The sequence below is a fragment of the Sarcophilus harrisii genome, chromosome 6, assembly GCF_902635505.1.
Source record: "Sarcophilus harrisii chromosome 6, mSarHar1.11, whole genome shotgun sequence".
Lineage (NCBI taxonomy): Eukaryota > Metazoa > Chordata > Mammalia > Dasyuromorphia > Dasyuridae > Sarcophilus > Sarcophilus harrisii.
In genome coordinates this window covers 66,690,570-66,712,620 of record NC_045431.1, presented here as the reverse complement: position 1 = coordinate 66,712,620, position 22,051 = coordinate 66,690,570, and the positions used below count along the sequence as shown (strand labels likewise).

Here is a 22,051-nt window from a genome sequence, read left to right as displayed (position 1 = left end):
GTCAGGGTTGGTTTGTTCCTTGTTTTTGCTGCTTCTACTTTCACTTTGCATTTATTTACACAAATCTTTTCACATTGCTGTGAATTCCTCATATTTCTCATTTCTTGTTTCATTAAACTATTCCATTACCCTCCCGTGCCAAGTTTTGTCAGCCAGTCCCCATCCACTGGGCACCTACTTTGTTTCTATTTCTTTTCTACCACAATCAGGACTGCTTTGAATATATAGATATAAAAATATATGGATATATGCAAGTGTTTATATATGTATGCACATGTAAATATATTTTATTTTCATATATTATAATGTATATGATATGTAATGAATATATAATTAATATTATATACACTTATTTTGCATATTTTATATTATAAATTTCTTATATATTGCATATATGTGTGTGGTGGTGTTATTATTCAATTGTATACAACTCTTTTTGACCCACTGGGCTATAGCAAATCAATAATGTTCATGGGGGGTGTTCTCAGCAAAGATACTGGAGATTTTGCCATTTCCTTCTCCAGTATATTAAGGCCAATTACAGTTGAGTGACTTGCCTAATGTTCCTGATTCTAGTGCTCTAACCACTGAAAAATCTAATTGCCTTATTGTATGTGTGTACACACACACACACACACACACACGCATATATATGTATATTTATGTACTATATATATATATATATGTATATATAAAACACACTTTTTTTGTCCCTCCTTTCTCTGAGAAATATTTCCTAGTGAGTGAATTGCTAAGCCAAAGGAAAGGGAAAGTTTAGTTACATTCAATGTCGAATTGTGATTTTTCTGTTTCTATCTATGACAGACTTAGTAAAGTGGTTTCAGGATAAGTGACAGATGTCAGCTTCTTGATATGAAAGCAGCCTCTGGGGATATGTTCCTACTTTGCTTTCCCCTCTTCAATTTAGCACTGTAGATTTCACTTCTGTAAAATAGCAAAGATTGGGTAGTAAAAGGATCAAAAGGATTGCAGGGACATTTCTGAATTACAGGATCATGGACTGTGTCTTGGGAAGAATCGAGAACAATCCCCCCATTTGACAGATGAAAAAGTTGAGTCCCAGAAAAATGAACTGGCTTAATCAAGGTCACAAAAGTGACAGCCAGGATTCAACTTCAGTGCTTTTCTCACTATGTCTCATTTTCAGAGTGAGAGAGATTGAATTAACTGTGTATGTCAATGTAGATGAATGGCATAGATTGAATTGGATGGTCCATCTAATTAAAGCAAATTATTCCTGGATCTAGTTGTAAATATTTGAACACCTGAAAGGAATCAGAAGTAAAGACATAAAGTGATTAAAATTATACACATACTCACATTATGTATTTATGAGCAAGAGGAGCTGGGCCCAAATTCCAGCAAGAGATCAAACTGGAAAGATAGTTTAGAAGAAAGGGAAACTTTTGCTTGGCAATCTGACAGTTTCACACTTGATGACTCAGTGGGGAAAAATGTAGAAATTTTTAAAACTCTGCAACATACATAAGTCAACTTTCCTCTCACTTCCTTTCATTCTCAGAGACCTCTTCAGTTCAGATGGATCTAATTGACATATTTATGCAGATGATATAGCTTCCCAATATTTCCCTTAAGCTTTAGTCCCTCCTTGCAAATTGCCCACTGAACATTTCAAACTGATTGTCTTGGAAATGCCTCAAATTCAACATTTCTAAAATATATTATCTTTCCCCTTGAGCCCTCTCATTCCCCAATCTTCATTTGGTCGAAGTTACAACCATTCTTTTAGTCTCCCAGCTTTGTAATCATGGTGTTCTCAACGATTCTCTCTCCCCTCCTCTGATAATCCAATTAGCTGCCAAATCGTATTCTTCCTACCCCCATACCATTTCTCACATATGAATCCTTCTCTATCAACTCACAGAGCTACCATCTTAGTTCAAGACCTCTTTACCTAAGATTGTGACAATGGACTCCTTATCATCCTGGAAAGTTCAAGTTTTTCTCTCTTCCAGTTCAAATTTTAAACTATTATCACAATGATTTCTCTTCAACTCTAAAGAGATCACATAATTTTTTTACTCAAAAACCTTAAATTTCTCTCCTTTGTTTTGATTTTAAAGCCCTATACAATCTTGGTGCCAATTTATCTTTCCAGTTTCATTGGGCCTTGTTCCCTCTTCCCACACTCTGTGATCCAGTCAAAGGGAACATCTCTCTGAAGAGACCTAGAAATAGAAATTTACTTGCCCAATGTTATAGCCATAGTAGTAACTGGAAGATTTGGTACTTGAACTCAGGACCTTTGATTTCATATCTAATGCTCTTTCCACCAGAAATAAAAGAATTATTGATCTATTACAGAAAGGAATGAATATTCTTATGTGGGAAGGATAAAGAAACAGGAAAATGTAAAAAAAAAGGCAGGAAAATAAAAGCTAAGTTTTAGCAACCCTGAATTAATTAGAATCAGACATTCCAGAATCTACAGTTAGGAATGGTTCCATTCAATTTGGGGGAAAATTTTTTTAATCAATTAATCAATTAGCATTTATTAAACTGTGCCAGATACTGTATAAGAACTAAAGATTCAAAGAAAAATAGTCCATATTGTATGGGAGCTTGCATTCTAGTAAAGACAGAGTACATTATTCTACATGTGGCACTGGAAGAAATAAGAAAGACCTCCTGGAGAGAGTAGTGTACAAGGAATCTTTTCAGAAGTCAGGAATTCTAAAATTTAGAGGTTGGAAAAGAAAGCATTCCTAATATGATGAAAAAAATTGTGCAGGAGCAAGGATTTAAAAGATAAAAGGTCAATGTGTGAGAAACAACACATAAGCCAATATGATGGAAGGTGCAGTGGTACAGAATCAAAGAAGGGTAGAAAGGTAATAAGAGGCTAGGGTATGAAGAGTTTTAAATATCAAACAACAGACTCTAATATTTGACCCTGAAGGTAACAAGAAGCTCCTAAAGTTGAGGGTGGTGAAAGAGGAAGTGTTAACATGTATTTCAGCAATATGAAAATCATCTATAGAATCAATGATCAGATATCTCCCGAACAGGCCAAAATAAGTAGTATTCAGGTGGGAACCTTGAATACTAGATTGTCCAACTATGGCAGATTTTTCCCCACTCTACCTGGAATCAGCTAGGGATATGCTGGGAGCCAGCTTCTATGAGGATTTAGGTTTCAGAAACACTACCACTCAGGACTTTATTTATTGTTCTATTGATTGTATAGACTTAAACAACATTGGAGAAAATATTAATACTGCAGATTAAATTTAAAACCATGTCATATTTATAAGTTTTATCGCCCCATCTGGAGATCTGCTTGTTAAACATTTACTAGCACACCTGTAAATGAGCTTGACTCAAATTACTTGGGATAGCAACTGCTGGCATTCAAGGGTGGAAGAGCACAGCTTCAACATATGAGTAGTAGAAGCTCAATGAATAGAGTATCCCTGGCCTGAAAGTATTCTATACTGAAATACAATACTAAATCCAAATACTAACATCACTTTGGGTGAGACTAGTAAACAGATTTCTGAATTGCTGTAGAAGCAATTATATTCTACCTATTCAGTTTTGAATTGATGGATTTATGGACATAAATCCTTTCTCTAATATCTTGGTTTAGTATAAGGTCCTTAATTTCACATTGGCTAGCATACATTCTCTATAGGTTATCTCAGTGGCTATAGAAACCCTGTGGGGTAAGGGTTACTATTATTCACATGTTACAGATAAGCAAGTTGAGGCTATTAGAGCTTATATGACTCAAGTAAGATCACGTAACTAGTATCTGAATCAAGATTCAAACTCAATTCTTACTTACTCCAACTCCTACAATCTATCTACTGTGACATTTTTCTTCTTAAAATTTCTTCCTGGGTCCCATTAGTACAATTACTAATTTTTCTATGATCTATATCAAAGACTATCAAAGGACAGTCTGCTACTTACCCTATTATTTGGAAAGATATTTACTGACACTTTGCAAATTGGTCCTAGAGACAGAATAAGAATACTTCTTATTCTACCCCCTCCCCTCACTTTTTATCTCCTCTTGCTTCCATGATTCAGCAAAATTACCCTTTGATACTTACACAATCAAAATTTTTCACTCAACACAGATTGTGGTGGTTGTCGTGTAGCAAACTCCAGATTACTCTCAATTCCCACGTTAAGGAATTCAGCAACTGACTCACCATTTTCCTGTCCTCTTCTCCCCAACTCCTGCCCTTATAAGAGAGTAGCCACATTCTCAGCCACACAGAGGATGGCCACATGCTACATCTCACCACTGCTCACAAGAGTTTCATTTCCCTAAGTAGAAATTCTGATATTCCTATCTGACCATCTCCATCTAACCAATGAGTCCACTTCTCTCTATTCCCTATCTCTCCTTAAACTACTCTTTTACCCACACTGAAACCTCAGATCCCTCTAAACTTTTATATTCTCTCATCATTACCCACACTCTACTTCATTTTTTCCCCTCTCTCAATCCAATAGTTAATGATTTTAACTCTACTTTTCCATCTACCTTCTAATCCTTTGATTCCTCATCCCATTCATTGCTGCTTTTCTTTTGGCAAATAACAGTCTTGGATTATTTCCACTATCTGTCCCTTTTGCTCCTAGACATTATTAGCTTGTCTATGTCTGTGGGCAATGCATGTGGGCAAGTCTCACAAGAGTGCTAATTAAATTGAAAATTCATATTATCCAGGTTCAAACTGGATTCTTCTTTTATCAAGATAGATAGTCCTTTTATTTCTCTCAAATCTACTTCCTATTTTATTAATCCACAAAAGTTAATCCAAAGCCTCTTATACCTCCCCATTCCCCTCCCGTTCCCTCTTATTTAAGTCTTAATTTACTGGGAAAACAGATCATTTGACAGGAGGTCTTTTTTTTCCCCAATCTTTTTACCTCAAAACTGCTGGACATTCTGTGTGTGTGTCTGTCTGTCTCTCTGTCTCTCTGTCTGACTCTGTCTCTCTCCCTCTCCATTCTCAAAAGAATTGGTACTTCTTTTTGCCATGGCCAATTCCTTCACATGAGGACTTCACCACATTCCTTCTCATTCTCTACAGCACATTGTAATCTCAATCATCCAAAACTATTTGAAAAGTCACGAGTATCAGCTTGGTGAAAAAAAGGTTTAAAACAATACCATACTTTTCATGCACCATCATAAATCTCTATGGATGAAAAGCTTTGTGGGTTTTTTTTTTTTAATACCATTAAACTTTATCAGGAAAATAGTTAAAACTATCAAAATTGTGAACGGGAGAAAATTCATAATTTAAGCATGGTTAGAGAAAATCTACAAAAGACAAAATGGACAGTTTTATAGCATCCCAGAACTGCAGGTTTACATGCGGTGTCAGAGATTCAATTATCCAATCTATTCCACAAAAGAATCCCTTTCACAATATACCTAGCGAGTAGTCACCTGGACTTTGTAAAAAACCAACAATAAGGCAAAATCTATTCCATCTTCAGCAAGCTCTTTCTACTTGGGGATAACATTAGGTGTTAAGAAATTTTTCTTGATATTAAGACTCACCTTCTTGAAATTCTCAACCATTCCACCTAATTCTGCCTTTAGGGGAAAAAAAAAACAATAAATCTAATTCAGATTCAACAACATAGTTTATCAGATCCTTAAAGATAGCTATCATGTTCCTTAAGTCTTTTCTCCAGATAAAACATCCTCCAGCTTTCAAATGTTCCTCAAATTATATCAACACAGATCCTTTTATCCTCTTTTTTTATGTCCTCTGGATTCTCTAAGATTATACATGTTTTTCTTAATATGTGATTCCCCAGTATAGTATTTTCTCTTCACATCTATTTTTTTCACAAACAAATCAATGGAACTAAAATAAGGAGAGAACAAGTCTGGAGGTGGTGGAGAGTGTTTGAATTAAATATCTTTGAAAATCTCTTAATATTCAAAATCTAGGCATTAACCTATATGATTAAGAGCCCTTAAGTGTTAGACAAACAATCAAAGAATATGACACAATTTTTTAAAAAGAGGGATATAAATTATTAATAGCCATTTGAAAAAAGTGTTAAAAATCAGTCATTATGAGAGAATTGTACTTCAAAACTCTGAAGTAGAAATTCATCCTCATGTTGATGAAGATGATAAAAAATCCAAAAAATTTGGCACTGGAGAAGTTGTGGTGAAGATAAAAATGCTAATTTATCATGGGTGGAGTAATGAATCATTCTATCCATTCTGAAATGCAGTTTAGAATTATATTAAAAAGTCACTACATTTTTAACACTCAGACTCAGTGGTTCCATTACTAAGCAAATTTATACAGCAAGAATGTTCAAGACAGTAACAAAAGAACTCACTTTTTTCCCTCATTGCATCATTTTGTGTAAGCAAATAATTTTGCCCAAGCTATTTACTCAGTGATTGAAAACAGTTAAAGAAATTGTACCTTAATTGATCCACACTTAACACAGTATACCAAAATCAGGTCAAAATGAGTTCATGATCTAGACATGAAGAATGAGATTATAAATAAATTAGAAGAACATAGGATAGTTTACCTTTCAGACCTGTGCAGGAGGAAGGAATTTGTGACCAAAGAAGAACTGGAGACCATTACTGATCACAAAATAGAAAATTTATATTAAATTAAAATGTTTTTATACAAACAAAACTAATGCAGATAAAATTAGAAGGGAAGCAATAAACTGGGGAAACATTTTTACAGTCAAAGGTTAAGATACATAGAGAATTGACTCTTATAATAGTTGAAGTTATAATAGTTCAAGCCATTCTCCAATTGTAAATGGTCAAAGGATATGAACAATTTTCAAATGAAGAAATTGAAACTGTTTCTAGTCATATGAAAAGGTGTTCCGAATCATTATTGATCAGATAAATGCAAATTAAGTCAACTCTGAGATATCACTACACATCTCTCAGATTGGCTAAAATGACAGGAAAAGATAATGACAAATCTTAGAGGGGATGTGGGAAAACGGGGACACATATATTGTTGATGGAATTGTGAATGCATCCAACCATTCTGGAGAGCAATTTGGAACTACGCTCAAAAAGTTATCAAACTGTGCATACCCTTTGATCCAGCAGTGTTTCTACTGGGCTTATATCCCAAAGAGATCTTAAAGAAGGGAAAGGGACCCACATATGCAAAAATGTTTGTGGCAGCCCTTTTTGTAGGGACTAGAAACTGGAAATTGAAGGGATGTCCATCAATTGGAGAATGGCTTAATAAATTATGGCATATGCATGTTATGGTATATTATTGTTCTGTAAGAAATGGACAGCAGGATGATTATTTAGAGAGGTTTGGAGAGACATGAATTGATGCTACATGAAATGAGCAGAACCAGGAGATCATTTTACACAGCAACAAGATTATACAATGTTGGATGTGGCTCTCTTCAACAATGAGATGATTCAAAACAGTTCCAATTGTTCAGTAATGAAGAGAATCAGCTACACCCAGAGAGAGAACTATGGGAAATGAGTGCACACCACAACATAGCATTTCCATTCTTTCTGTTATTGTGTGCTTGTATTTTTGTTTTCCTTCTCAAGTTTTTTTTCCCTCTCTTTGTAGATCCAATTTTTCTTATGTAGGAAGATAACTATATAAATATGTATGCATATATTGGATTTAACATATATTTTAACATGTTGAACATGTATTGGACTACCTGTCATTTAGGGGAGGGGATGGGGGGAAGGAGGGGAAAAGTTGGAACAGAAGGTTTTACAAAGTCATATTGAAAAATTACCCATGCATACATTTATAAATAAAAAACTATAATAATAATAAGAATAAATCATACTTTATCCGAATGGAAAATAGCATTCACATCAAGAGAAAGAACTATGGAGATGGTATTTTCACCTTTTTTCCTCCTTTAATTGTTTTTTTTTTCCTTTCTTATGGGTTTTTTCCTCTTTTGGTCTGATTTTTCTTACACAAATATGAAAGTATGTTTTTAAAAATTGAATGCATTTAACATACCGGATTGCTTGATGTCTTGTGGAAGGAGGGAGAAAGAGGAAGAATAAAAATCTGAAACCCAATCTTACAAATATGAATGTTAAAAACTATCTTTACATGTATTTAGAAAATGAAATACTATTGAAAACTGAAAAAAAAAGAAATTGTGGTTAATGAGTACAAAGAAATATCATGCCATAGTGAACAATGAATGTGAATAATTAAGCAAAATATGTGAAGACTTGTAGAAAGTGATGGATGCAGAATACAGAAGGCAGTCAAAAGAACATTTTATATACTGTCCAATTACCACAATAAAATCATTGATGGCTGCATTCATTATAAGACAACAAAAATCAGGTGAATAGAATAGATAATGTCCATCCCAGATTATGAAAGCATAATAATTCCCTACACATTGTACTTTAAAATTTCCAAAGCACTTTAAACACATTATCTCCTCCATCTTTGCAAATGGTGAAGTACCAAAGTGGAAGATGAAATGTACCATCTGTCACAATCATTTCATTAAGTGGTTTTGCATCAGTGTTGGGGGGAATGTTCTCTTCCTGGAGTTGTTTGGGTATTTTCTTGAGCATATCTTCTGTGTCAAAGCAAAATGCTTAAAAAAAAAAAGAACCAAAGAAAAAGTAACATGTTTAAAGCCACAATGTTAATAACTTTGGGATTGGATCCATTTTTCAAATTCCAAGCCCAGAACACTTTCTACTTCAATAAATATTTCCAGATTGTTCCCCTCCAGAGGATATAAAAATCATCTAATTTTTGAGTTTGAAGATTATTTGATCCTTTTTTCAAGATGAGAAAACTAAGAACATGAATTTAATTGTTGCCCAGCTAATTAATTGGGGCCTCACACCTAATAATAATAACTGACATTTATATAGCACTTTAAGATATGCAAACATTTTGCTAACATTCATTCAGGAGAAATCTCTAAGGCCAGTGCTTTTGTAATTATTATCTCCATCTGACAGATGAAGAAGATGAGGCTGCATAAGGGACCATAAAGACAGGAATTTTAAAATACCTGGAAGGACCAAGCTGAATCAATTGATGCAGTGTAATATTTTCATCATCTGAGAGATAATAGGATCAAAATATTTCGTAATAAAAAAATGTTTGCATCAATTTTCATTCAGTTGTCAAAGCCTGAGTGGGATTTAAACCCAGGTATTGCTCCCTAGGGATTCAGTACCCCTTCCATTATTGGCATTTCACTGCTTCTTGAACAGCAAAGTATTGGAGCTAGAACCCAGGTGTCCCAGTTCCCAATTTCACTGTTCTTTTCAGAAATATAAACTCTCTCTAAAAAACACAAAGCATAGGGTAGCCTAAAAATCTTAGTACAGTTTTAAATTTTAATTGATTAAATTCATTTCATTTAAGCTATTTAAATTTAAAACCACTGTGGGGATATCTTTTATAAGGGTAGCTATTATTTAATTAACGCTTAATAATCACCATTCAATTAATATTTGAAGATTGATAGGTTTTGTGCTTTAAGGCTTTTAAGACTGAGACCAATGTAAAGAATGCTCTAATTGATGTGTATTGGGAAATAATGGCAAGTCATATAAATGCAGATCAATCCATGAATAAGTTTGCCTTCTGTGTGCCAAACACTAGAGACAGGTTGAGCCAAAAGCCTGGATAACCAGGAGAAGAAATTGGACATATTCTGTACCCTAGATTATAGAAATCAAGGCAGACTTTGAGAAAGTAAATGACATAATAAAGGTAGTGATTACCCAAGATTTCTCAAAAAGTAATTAAGTATCATACAGATTTAAGAAAGTGCAGCCTTGAGCCAGAGATCAACTAAATGATAACATTTATTTACACATTTACGTGGCTGGAAATAAACCTTAGAGCAGCTGTTTCATCCATTTGTTTATCTATTAAATGCTGAGAGGCAATTTCCTTTATTTGACAAATGTTTTATGTGGTTCATAGAACCACGGGATGTCAGAGTTGAAGAGATCTTTGGGAGCCATATAATCTAACCCTTATCTCAAAAGGTTACCCTGTTACCAGGTCATGCTTAAATAACTGCAGTGCTGATCTACATATTGGATGGCTCCAAATGGGGAGGAGCCCTGGGAGGCAAAGGGGAAAATGCACAGCCTTCTCTCACTTCAATCCAATTCACTTGCATGTCATAGCAAATCCTCCCTGAGGTCATGGTCCTTTAATAATAATAAATAAATAAATAATAATAATAAAGGACAAACAGCAATCTTTGTGAGTAAGAGTAGCTGCTGCCCCTCTAGGGACCCGATTGGAACTGGTTAGTTAGGAAACATGGTTCTTTTCTTTGTTTTCCTTCCCTTTGTCCACATAAGGCATCATACCCTTGCCTACAGGTACATTGCCCAAAAGAATGTAAATTTTGTTTCTTCACACCTCCCAAGATTTCTCTGAGGTTTACAGGCTAGATTTCATTCTTAAAGACCATGTCTTCAACCCTTTCATTGATTGGTCAATAATAAATCCCAGATATAGCTCTACTGGGTCATTGCTTAGTCCATAATAAACTCAGAATAAATGTAAAAAGCAATTATTTCTCTTTTTGCCAGAAACCCTGAGAGTATCCTCCTCCTCAACTGAGAGAGAGAGAGAGAGAGAGAGAGAGAGAGAGAGAGAGAGAGAGAGAGAGAGAAAGAAACAGAGAAACAGAGAGAGGGGGGGGGTAGATAGATAAATAGGTAGGTAGGTATATAGGAATATAGTTAGGTAGATCTTTGACTAGGTAAAAGAAGCCATTTGCTGACTCATTTCTTAACTGCATCCAGGGCCATTTCTGGTCATCCTGATCTATGTCTTGACCCAGATGGCTCTATAGGGAAAAGTGAGGCTGATGACCTTGCACAGTCTCCCTCCCTTAAATCCAATCCACTTAACATATTATGACATCCCCTCTCTGACGTCATGGTCCTCTGTGAGGATGAAGGACAAACAATAACAACAAATATCTCTAATGAACAAGAAGTCATTTAGGCTTGTTAAGCATTTCTCCCTATCTCTAGGAAGGCTGGATATCTTTACGATCTGATGATGGACATCAGAGAGTCCTTAGTCAGAGTATTAATTATGATGGCTTGGATATAACTTAGTTAATTCTATCATTCTATAATGATGATCTAAAGGACAACAGAATTGAGTCATCTCCTTCTGTAACTTCCTGCCAGGGAAAGGAAGTAGCATCAGAACTTTTTGTTAGAAGAGATTCATGGTAGAGTTGGGTCCATTGAGAAACTGTTACTGAAGAGAGATTAATAATAATTTGTGGTATATTTGGGAATGGTGATAAAAGTGGGATCCCATATCCTTCAATATACAAAAAAATGATTTACAATCTGCTCTACCCCTGATACTTTTATCATATGGGAATAACTTTTTAAGATGCAAAATTAATCTATCAAAGGTATAAACTAGGTGTTCATTGAGTGACTCGATAACAATCTTAGAGTTGAAGGGAAATTACTCATGCCCTCATGACAGCTACCATGTCTAGCAAATAGTAAATGCTTAAATAAATTCTTGTTGATTGATAGCTGACTGGGGGATGGGGATGAGGGGTATGTGAGGGAGTATTAACAACTGAAGTTATTGATGAAATTTCATTTATAGAAGCTAGCAAGTGAGCTAAATTGGGGAGGCAGCTAAGGTTTTAATCTCTTTCTACTTTTAAAAAGTCAAAAGGACTTAATGGAAAATAAAATTGAAACTACACACTAAAATCAATTATTTGTATTATCTATGAATTTGTTACACATTATTTCCCTACCATACTGTCATATAAAATGAAAAACTTACTATTTATATATATCTGAATGCTATATTTTCCCATGGCCCATTTTTTCTTTGAAATAATTTTTTTGGGGTGAGGGATTTGGAGTATCTCTGTGAAGAGAGATGTGTTAAGACAAAAGTGAGATATTAATCATGAGCATGAGGACTCATTGCATTTTGGTGCATGTTTAATCTTGTGTTACTATGACAACTGGGATGGGAGGGAATATATGAAAAGGCAGAGAAACATCACATAGAATAAAATCACATAAAAAAAATTGTCCCCTTGGTCAGTGGAAGGAACATCTATATTGAAGAAATAATACTTCTTTAAAAGTATTAAGAGTTTAAAAATAAATTACATGTAATTAGAAAAAAATATACATTTTTTCACTTAAAAATTAAAAATCAATTCTTACTCAAGAATTCCAAACAAATCCACACAAATAGAAAAAAAATTCTACTTTTGTCTTGGAGAATAACCAAACAATTCTATGTTAGAGGGCCCCACATTAATGAGTCTTGATTTGGTGCACAATAAAATTTCATTTAGAACCTCATTCCACACAAACTCTATGAAACAAGCCCAGTGATTAGTGAATTAAATTGCAGAGCTTAGTCTGTCTGCTTATTTTATGGGGTACCCCTGAGGAAACAGTTATGGCTCAGTGGCTCAAGATTGATCAATCAATGGAAAGGAGAAAATTTCTTCCTGACAACTAATCACCAATGAACCTACTGCATACCTCAAAAGAAATGGTTGGGTTATTAGGTGAAGAAAAGGAAAAGATCTGCAAAAAGAAAAGCAGGCTATGAAGAATCACTTATTGGGAAACTATTTCTGTCTTGCACAAAAACAATCCCATGTAAAATTAGCTAAAAAGGGAAAAAATGATATCAACCTACTTAGTTCATTTGTACCTTCTTGGGCACTCATTAATAAGAATGGAGTATGTTCAAGTAAACAATATAATTAATTAGAAAAACCAAAGGTTTTGAAATTTTCTCATTTATAATATTCCAATATCTGAACTTCCTTCAGCCATTAAAGATAATAAATAAAACTAATAAAATTTGGACAATTCAAAACATCACTGTGCTGTTTTTTACTATAGAGAAGCTTAACCTTCTTTAAACATGATGGACTAATTAAGCTTCTGGGTTTCTTTTTTATTCCCAATCTCATGTTTGTATGTATGTATGTGTGTGTGTATGTGTGTGTACACATATAAAATATCTTATATTGTTTACATATGTATATATATAGTTTAAATTATTATGTAAAAAGTTACACAAATTTCATATTATGTTAATATGATAAAATACAAACTATCAGTATATTATATATCACATATATTTTTTTATATCATCACTAAAACTCTGAAAATTTTCATATCTCAACAGAACAGGGAACAAAATTTTTTTTTTAGGAAAAGAGTTCAATTCAATCCAACTTAAATATCTATTATGTGCCAGGTTTTGGATTAATACTTGGGGATATAAAGACAAAAAAAAGGAAATAATCCCTAGCTTTAAGGAGCTTATATTCTCTACTGGAGATACAATATGTAAACATGTAACTGTGTCTAACCTGAAATGAAATAAAGCAAGTTTAGAGAGAAGCATTATTTGGTTGTGTTCAATTCTTTGTGACCCTGGATGAAGTTTTCTTGGCAGATATATTGGAGTGGTTTGCCATTTTCTTCTTTAGTGAATTAAGAAGTTAAGTGAGTTGCCAGTGCATGAAGAAATTAAATGATTTGCTCAGGATCACACAACCGGTGGGACTCTGAGGTGAGATTTGAACTTGGGCTTCCTGACTTCAGGTCTACTTCTCTATGGACTGTTACCTAGCTGCTATAATTTTGGAGAGATATATGACTGCCTGAGGATTTTAATAGTCAAAGGGGGAGGGAGAGAAGGAGAGAGGGAGAGAATGAGAGGGAGAGAGAATGTTGAACACCCAGGAGACAAATAGTACAAATGCACCATGACAGGAATGTCCAGGACTCACGTCCAGGAATACTGACAGGACTACAGAATGAATAACAGTGAAATATGGAAGAGTTTAAGGATTACTGATTAAGCATCTACTATGGGTCACACCACGGGGCTAGACACTAAGAGACATGAGCACCAAAGAGTCAGAAAGGTTTCCTCTGATACTTGGCAAGCAGTCACATGTGGAAATAGGGTCTCTACAGGACAGTGATGATGTGCAGAATTACCTGGCAGTGATGGAGAGGATGATGACAGGTCAATTTTTTGTGGCACTTTGTCATTGCCTTATGTCAGTACTATGAGGTAGGTGGTAGAGCATGAAGAGATTAGTCCAATTAGGTACAGACCATTATGGACAAACCAATCAGCAATGTGGGAAAAAACTGCACTGAAAGAGGGTGGAGGAGGGGAAGCTTTACTAAGTTTAAGGTTTGGATTTTTGGACAAGGAATAATAGAAAAGTCTGCACCAGATCATGAAAATAAAAAGTCAATGAAAATCAATTCACTGATTTAAAATTAAAATAAATTCAATCCAAATTTTAAAATAAAGTAAGTTTACCTTTAAGATACACACAGAGTATGAGATGATTTATATGGTACAATACTACTTGTGGAAAGAGGTAAGAGAAGGAATCATAGAACAGGGATAACATCTGGTACTCTGAATTATATATCTGACACAAAGAAAGGTCTTAATAAATGCTTTATCTGTCTATCTAATGTTATAGCAGCCAAAGGAAAAACAAAAGCGTAAACATGAAATCAAAAGGCAAATATAGACTTGGATGATTTCACTTTCTTTCTAAGTTGAAACAGGACCAGGAAAGTCTGTCTGATTCAAGGAATCTTTGGGAATACATGTGGAAAAAAACGATCTATAGGAAAGATAATGTGTTCAAAGAGTTTTGAGCTGAAAAGTTGCTTCAAGATCATCAGCCCTAAGTCATCTCTTTTTTTAAAATTTATTTTATTTTTTAATTTAGGGAATGAAACAAGCATGTCCATAAAATAGTACTTTTTTAAAAAAAAGTTGACTGCACATGAAACTTATACTTACTATATATAACTTGCTATTACTTTCAAATACACACCTATCATGTATATTATACAAATTTCCTTTTTTTCCCTTCCCTCTGTCTCTCCTTACTTTTCCCTTCCCCACTTCTGAAAGGCCACAAGATTGATTAAAAGTCATGTTTGGTGGTAAAGAGCATTTTGGGTCACACCCAGTTTTCTTGATTTTAAATTCAACATTCTTTCCACTGCCTCTGGCTGCTACATAAGATGCCCTTGGTGAGTATTGCTAAAGACATGAAGGACCAAAACGGTAAGATTTGGCAAAGGGGAAGGAATGCTTTGAAGAAAAAAATATTTTGAAGTTTCAGAATTGCTATTTTGTTATGAGAGTATGGGTGGTATCCCGTAAAGATAATATCCAATCAGATTTTATGAGTTTTTTGGTTTATAGCCAGGACATTAAGCAATCTCAATGGAGGTATTCTTTATATCAAGTGTTCAACAGAAGTAAAGCCATCTGATATGTATCTCCTGTTCAAACAAAAAATAAAAATAAAAACAATAATATGGTATTCATTCAAGAGTTGAGAAACATAAAACACAGCCAATGGCAGACATCTGGACAAAGAGTTGGAGACATTAGCCCCTTTGCCTCCAATACTCCGATTCATGTTCTCCCTCCAGCTATCATAAAATAGTGTTATTGAGCTCAGAAATCATTGGGTTGGGTTCCAAAGCACATGGACTCGGTAGTTCCCTATCAATATCCTACAGCTTTATGAAGCCCCATACTGACAGAATGGCCATGTAAAAAGAAAATAAAACTCAAAGAAAACAGATAAACAGCTGTTTCCCTTTGCACTGACTGAAGCATCCTTGCTTTTATGTAGAGATGCATACATGGGTTTAAGTTCTCACACTGCAAAAGCTCCCTTTGTTCCTCAAATCCCAAATGAAAATGGGCTGACTTCAGGCTTTATTAATAAGCAACTCCTATATTGTATAAAATACTAGTCTCCCTTCAAAGAAAAAAAGAACTGGAGCATAACACTCCATTCTAATGTATTTATACATTTGTTTATTCTAAGGAATGCAAAAGGGTCCTAAATCAATGTTTTCACTGATATAAGGAATTCCCAAGTGAAGGAGACTCCCTCTATGGCATCTCTCCTCTGCAAATATAATCTCAAAAAATTGTCTAATTATGTAGAATGTCTAAGAAACTTTGGAATTTATTGACAACAGGTCTGATGGACTGAATAATCACATTGGATGAATTCTGCATTAAACAATACCATGAATGTCAAAGACACTTAAATCAACCATTTAAAAAAAAAAAGTTGCCTCTCAAAAGACACATCTATTACATATCAGAGGTCCATCTCGACTCAGAAAACATCTACTATCCCATGCTGTCTCCTATTTATTTAAAGACTTTTCAATTGTAAAACTACCTAGGCTTGTCGCATTTAGGAGTCATGTATTTTTAGGTAATACTATTCAAACAATGAGACCAGAATGGTACAAAATTATTCTCCTAAAGATGGATATGATCACCTTTGTTCTCTGAAAGAAATAATTCATTTTGGATCCCTGTTCTGTTTCAATCAGTATTAATCAATTTGATAGAATTATTTCAAAGTTCTATATAGAAGGCCTCAGAGCTATGAGCTACAGATTCTAAGTTCCCTTGCCTTAATTTTAGGTCCTCCACCCTTGTTTTGCCTTATGATGATGACCAGTTTGGCAAAGGTGACAACTACACGGAAAGTCTCCCAAAATATTTTTGTACCTCCAGATTATTCCATTGTCCAATAGGAGCAGATGATCATCTTATGACTATTTGGCTCCCTGACTGTAATAGCTGGTACTATTTCCTTCTGCCCAAATTAAGGAGACGCCTGTCCAAAGTATGTGGAGATATCCCTTGCTTCACCCATCTTGTGACCCTACTGATATATTGCTTATTCAGTGGAAATATTGCTTTCGGTATAGCTGTTCTGGAATGACTGGACCTCTAGCTGTATGAAAATAGGGCCCAGGAAGGAGGAAGCATCTCAGATCATGAGGAAGATCTGAGGTCCGCTTCATTAGAGGGAACCATGGACCTTTTAATAATAATGGCTCAGAGCTCTGCTTCAGTCTCTCTTATTGTAGATGGGATAATTTTAATCTCCACATCTCCTGGCCATCAAGCTTCCCCTCAGCATGCCATCTCAGTCTTCCACGTTTTCATGATTCCATGAAGATAGTTTAAAATATCTATTTTGGCTTTTATGCTATGCATAATCAGGGCTGAGTAGTCTTTGAATAATATGCCATGGGGTCATTTCTGGTTATTTAAAAAAAGAAACTTTTTTTTTGTTCTGTTAGAAGAGCTGTAGGAACTTAGAAAATATGAAGCAATGTTATTAAATATGGAAAACCACACCTATCACTTGGTCATTTTCTCTATAAAATTTGCATTAAGATATCTGTTTAATTCTATTTATGAGCTCTCGGGAAGTCTACCAAAATTTATTTCTCAGTACTCACAGAAAATGAAATCATACCAAAAAATGAAATTTTAGTGAATTTTCACCTCAATCCAAAAGATAAATAGCAAATAAAAATAGAAAGATAAAGAGCAGAGTTGGTTTTTTTTTTTAATGTAGTTTTATCTTTAAAATAGGATAAGTAACTGAGATTCCAGGAGATCAAGTGACTTACATAATTAATATCTGCTTTGGCTTTATCCAACCATCCAGGCCTATTACTTCTCCCACTCAGGATTCGAAGAGGATTCCCTGAGGGCTTGGGATATTTCTAATACTATAGCCTAAGTCCCCACTGTCATTAGGCATTAGCACCCCAATTCCAATTAACATCAACAAAAGGAGCATTTGCTCTGATTATGTAACAAAAACAGAGTAGTACAAACATTTTTCCCTAATTCAGGAGGGGGAATATTCTCTTCTATAAAACCTTGGTGTCTGGGGAAAAATGTTGAAATTTAATACAGCTTCAATATAGCCTTGGTCCTACCAACTTCACACTTTATTGTTCCATCCAATATTGGTGGCTAAGTTCTTATATCAGCTACCACTAGGCTGGATCACTTCCAAAAGTCATGTCTCTAGGCCAGTGGTCCTCAAAGTGTAGTCCAAAGAATTGCTGGGGTCTCTGAAACCCTTTCAGAAGGTCTACAAATTCAAAATTATTTTTTTTATTTCTAATATAGTAAATAGCTATAAATATAACCCATGTCAACAAAAACTCTTTGAACAGATCCTTGATAGTTTTTTAACAACATGAAGATACTGATACTAGGCCCCAAATAGCATGGACTTCCCTCTTGCACTTTTCTTATGTCTTAAAGCTCATAATCTCTGATTTCTATTTCTAGTTTTCGCCCCCCCAAAAAAACAAAGGAGGAAAGCCAAGAACAAAGCCCATATTTACAAGCCCCAAAGCAGCCTCAGAGGGAGATCCCAAGGCCTCTCCCTCTTAGAACACTATCTCTTTTCTCCTAAGAGACAGTCGGGCAGGAAGAAATATTACAGAGCATTAGGACTGATGCTCTGGTCAGCTAATACCCTCCCTGTAATCCCCTTTCTGGCTATGTAGCCACAGGCTACTTTATCACCAAGTCACTCAAGCTCCCAAACTTCCCAAAATACATCAGCATGCTCATTCGTATGGTTACATGCTCATTAGGAGTGGGATCAATGGCCAGAATCTCTTTACACTTAAGATCTCAGTGTATGGAAGTGCTACCTATAGATTCCAGGTTTTCTTATTCCTATCTCATTATTCTTTCCAATTTAAGCAAATTGCTTTTTTATGACACTTCAAAGCTAATCCTTCCATACAGGACACAATATTCTTTCTTCCTACTTCCATAGCCTTTTCACTTGCTGTCTCCAATACCTGAATAGGAAAAACAGAAAAAAATTATATAGCCCCTATTATACATCAGACACTGTGCTAAGAGCTTTATAAATGTTATGTCATTTAATCCTCACAACACTAGAAGGGAGGTGCTTTTATTACCCCCATTTTACAGATGAGGAAATTAAGGCAAACAGGTTGAGTGATTTACCCAAGATCACACAGTTGCTAAGCAGAGATGATAAATTCAACATTTCACTTCCAAAGCTCACCTGCTTATCTGTTACCCTCTGAATAGTCTTCTCATCTCTGCATTTTTTTTCAAAATGATTCAGTAGCCCTCTTTTTTTTCTTTTTTTGAGTATGGGAGACTAATATCACTAGGCATCCCCTTCTATCCAAATCCCATTACTTAATTTTTGAAAAAAGGAAAACACAATCCTTATAATAAGCATGAATGAAGAAAAATCAATGCACAATTTAACACTTCAAAAGTATATGTCTCATTCTTCACCTGCAACTCTTCACCAATCTGTGATTTTTTTTTAAATTTTAATTTTATTTCATTTCTGTCCTCAATTTATTACTGGTCAGGGTTCTAAAGTTTTTTTCCAAGCTGTTTCCTTTTTTTAATTCAACAAACACTTTCCAAAAGAGAATATTTTCATGTGTATAGCAGGAGGAGTATTATATGTGAAAACATGAACCTCTATTATCTCCAGCTAGTTTGGGGATTTTTTTACATATACAAAATATACTTGGAGCAGCCAAGTGATGCAGTGGATAAAATGCAAGGTCCAGAATCAGGAAGACTTGAATTCAAATCTGTTCTCAGACATTAACTAGCTATGTGACCATAGGTAAGTCACTTGACTCTGTTTGCCTCAGTTCCCTCATTTATAAAAAAGATAATAATAGCACCAATCTTCTGCGGTTGCTCTGATGATCAAATGATGTAATTATCAAGAGCTTAGCACAATGCCTGATACATAGTAGGTACATGGTAAGTTAGCTATTTGAATTATTCTCCTGGATCTGCTCAATTCACAAGAAGTTTATTCCAGTTTTCCCAGATTTTTTTGAAACTCATCCTTCATAATTTCTCAAGGAATGATGATAATTCCATTATATCCATATCCCATAATTGCCACTCCCCAATTGATGGGTACACTCTCTTTATTTCCAGTTCTTTGCTATAATGAAAACAACTATTATTCATATTTTATTTTTTAAACACAGAACGCCCTCTCGAAACTAGCATCTCACTGAAACATATTTATCTCCACGTACTTTCAAAGCAGAAGAACTTCCATTTATTCTCCTACTAGACAGAAATGGCTCAAAGCTTGTCCCAATGTTTGTGGGAAATTCCTTACTCTTTATAATTGTTTTGAATCCACTTCCCTGAAGAATCACATGCCCTCTATCATCACCTAAAACTAACAAATTAACAAAGGAGCAGCATTCAAAGGCTTACTATTTGCATCTCTCTTCTGTGCCAGGCCAATATTCAACCTCATAATTTTCAGTTTTGCAATGAAAGCTACAAGAGGGTAGGGTGTGTAATGTTCTTTTACCTAATTTCTATACCTTTGATATATTATAGCTAGCTCTGAGTTATGGGAAAAGCAGGCACTCGGGTGGTAAGGGAGACGCTCATCAAAGAATTAGAAAGTGCTTTAGAGAATATGTTTAAAAGAATCACACATGTTTAATCTATATTAGATCATTTGCTCTTTTGGAGAGGGGAGGAAATAAAGAAGGAAGAGAGAAAACTTGGAATAGTCTTATAAAAAAGAATGTTGAAAATTATCTTTACATGTATTTGGGAAAATAAAATAATATTGAAAATAAATAAGTAAATAAACTTAGAGTTCACTGGTATCAATCCCCTCATTTTATAAATGAGGAAAATATTCAGAAAAGTAGAATGGTTTGCTTGAAATCACACAGCTAGTGAGTATCTAACAAGGAATTCCTAACTTGCCCAGCACTATATCCACTATGGAGGATATTTATGTAATGGAGGAAGAAGAATAAACTCAATATTGCCCAGTATGACTCTCCCAAAAGACATTCTAATAATTAAATATCAATTAATTCAATCAATTCCATCCCACAAACATTTATTAAGTGTTTACCATGTGCAAGGCACAGTACCATGTCCTAAGGACAAAAGAATAAAAAATGACCTTGTCTTCTCAGAAGTTCATGGAATCTACTGAAATAACATAAAACATCATACAATAGGAAATGATACAGGTAAATAAATGTGCTCTAGAAAAATCAGAGGAAGAAGAGCTTATTCAAAATCTTCTACAATTTGGCTTCAATGTACTTTTCCATGTGTGTTATTTCCTGTATAAGCGAACCAAACTGGGCTATTACTATTCTGTCCCTTCCCACCTTTGTATAAACTTCCTATTGCTCCTAATACCTGAAATACCCTCCCCTATTTTTGTCTGTTAAAATGCTAAGCATCCTTCAAGGTCCACTTTAAATTCTGTTTTATCCTTCAGACCCCACAAAGGACATAATTTTGTAGTCTTTGTCTGCATTTATCATATTATTATGAATTACGTGGACCACAGTGTAATGGAGAGAGAGCCAAGAAAATATAGGCTGAAGTCTTGCCTTTGACACAGAATGACTGACTCAGAGCAAGTCATTGAATTTCTCACCATTCTGAGCTATTCTCTTAGACTATAAATTGCAGAGTCAGTGAAAATCTGGGCAGACACTCCTTTCTGGAGAGGGAGTTTTATCACCGGGGAGTTCCTTCTACCAAGAAAATCCCAGGTCCAGTCTCAATGACTCATGTATGTCACCTCTCAAAGGTCTAGGAGGACAAGTACCATGACTTATATTTTCCCTCAGTACAGAGGTCTCCATATGAAGTAGATGGTTAATAAATGTTTATTGTTGTTTAATTCTCTGATCACTTAATCTCAAGGAAACTTCTCTCTTCCCCACATAGTATTGCTTTATTTGTCTACTATGTACTTATATTTATCTTTGTATTGTGATAAGTTTTGTTTACATTTATAATTACCAGATTATAAAGTGCTTAGAGGGCAGTTTATATCTTATTTATTTTGTTTCTCAATTAAAGGGAAATGACAGACTCATGGAAGGTCTAAACAGTCTGTAACCATAGGGTCAATGAAAAATTTTATAGATAAAATCATATCTCCTTGCCCTTTAACCCAGTTATCCCAGTGCTGTGCAGTCAAAGACAGAGAGAGTATCCCATGTTCTAAAACATTAATAAGATTATTTTTGTTCTACCAAAAAAAATGGAAATGAAATGGATGTTCATTGAGTGGGAAATGACTG

General features: G+C 34.8%; 1 protein-coding gene across 4 annotated transcripts in view; it reads right to left on the bottom strand.

Moving 5' to 3' along the window:
* The window catches only part of IL15 (interleukin 15), a 177,499-nt gene that overhangs the window by 26,573 nt on the left and 128,875 nt on the right, over positions 1 to 22,051 (bottom strand). Inside the window, exons 1-2 of one of the 4 annotated variants that reach the window (XM_031942129.1) lie at positions 6,574 to 6,595; positions 5,570 to 5,605 (exon numbers count right to left, since the gene is read on the bottom strand). The exons of 2 other annotated variants lie outside the window; for them this stretch is intronic. In XM_031942129.1, coding sequence (XP_031797989.1) covers positions 5,570 to 5,590 — 21 coding nt within the window. In that variant the 5' untranslated portion in view covers positions 5,591 to 5,605; positions 6,574 to 6,595. Of the gene's footprint in view, positions 1 to 5,569; positions 5,943 to 6,573; positions 6,596 to 22,051 lie in introns of those variants that run through there. One more of the 4 variants, XM_031942130.1, reaches the window with a different exon arrangement.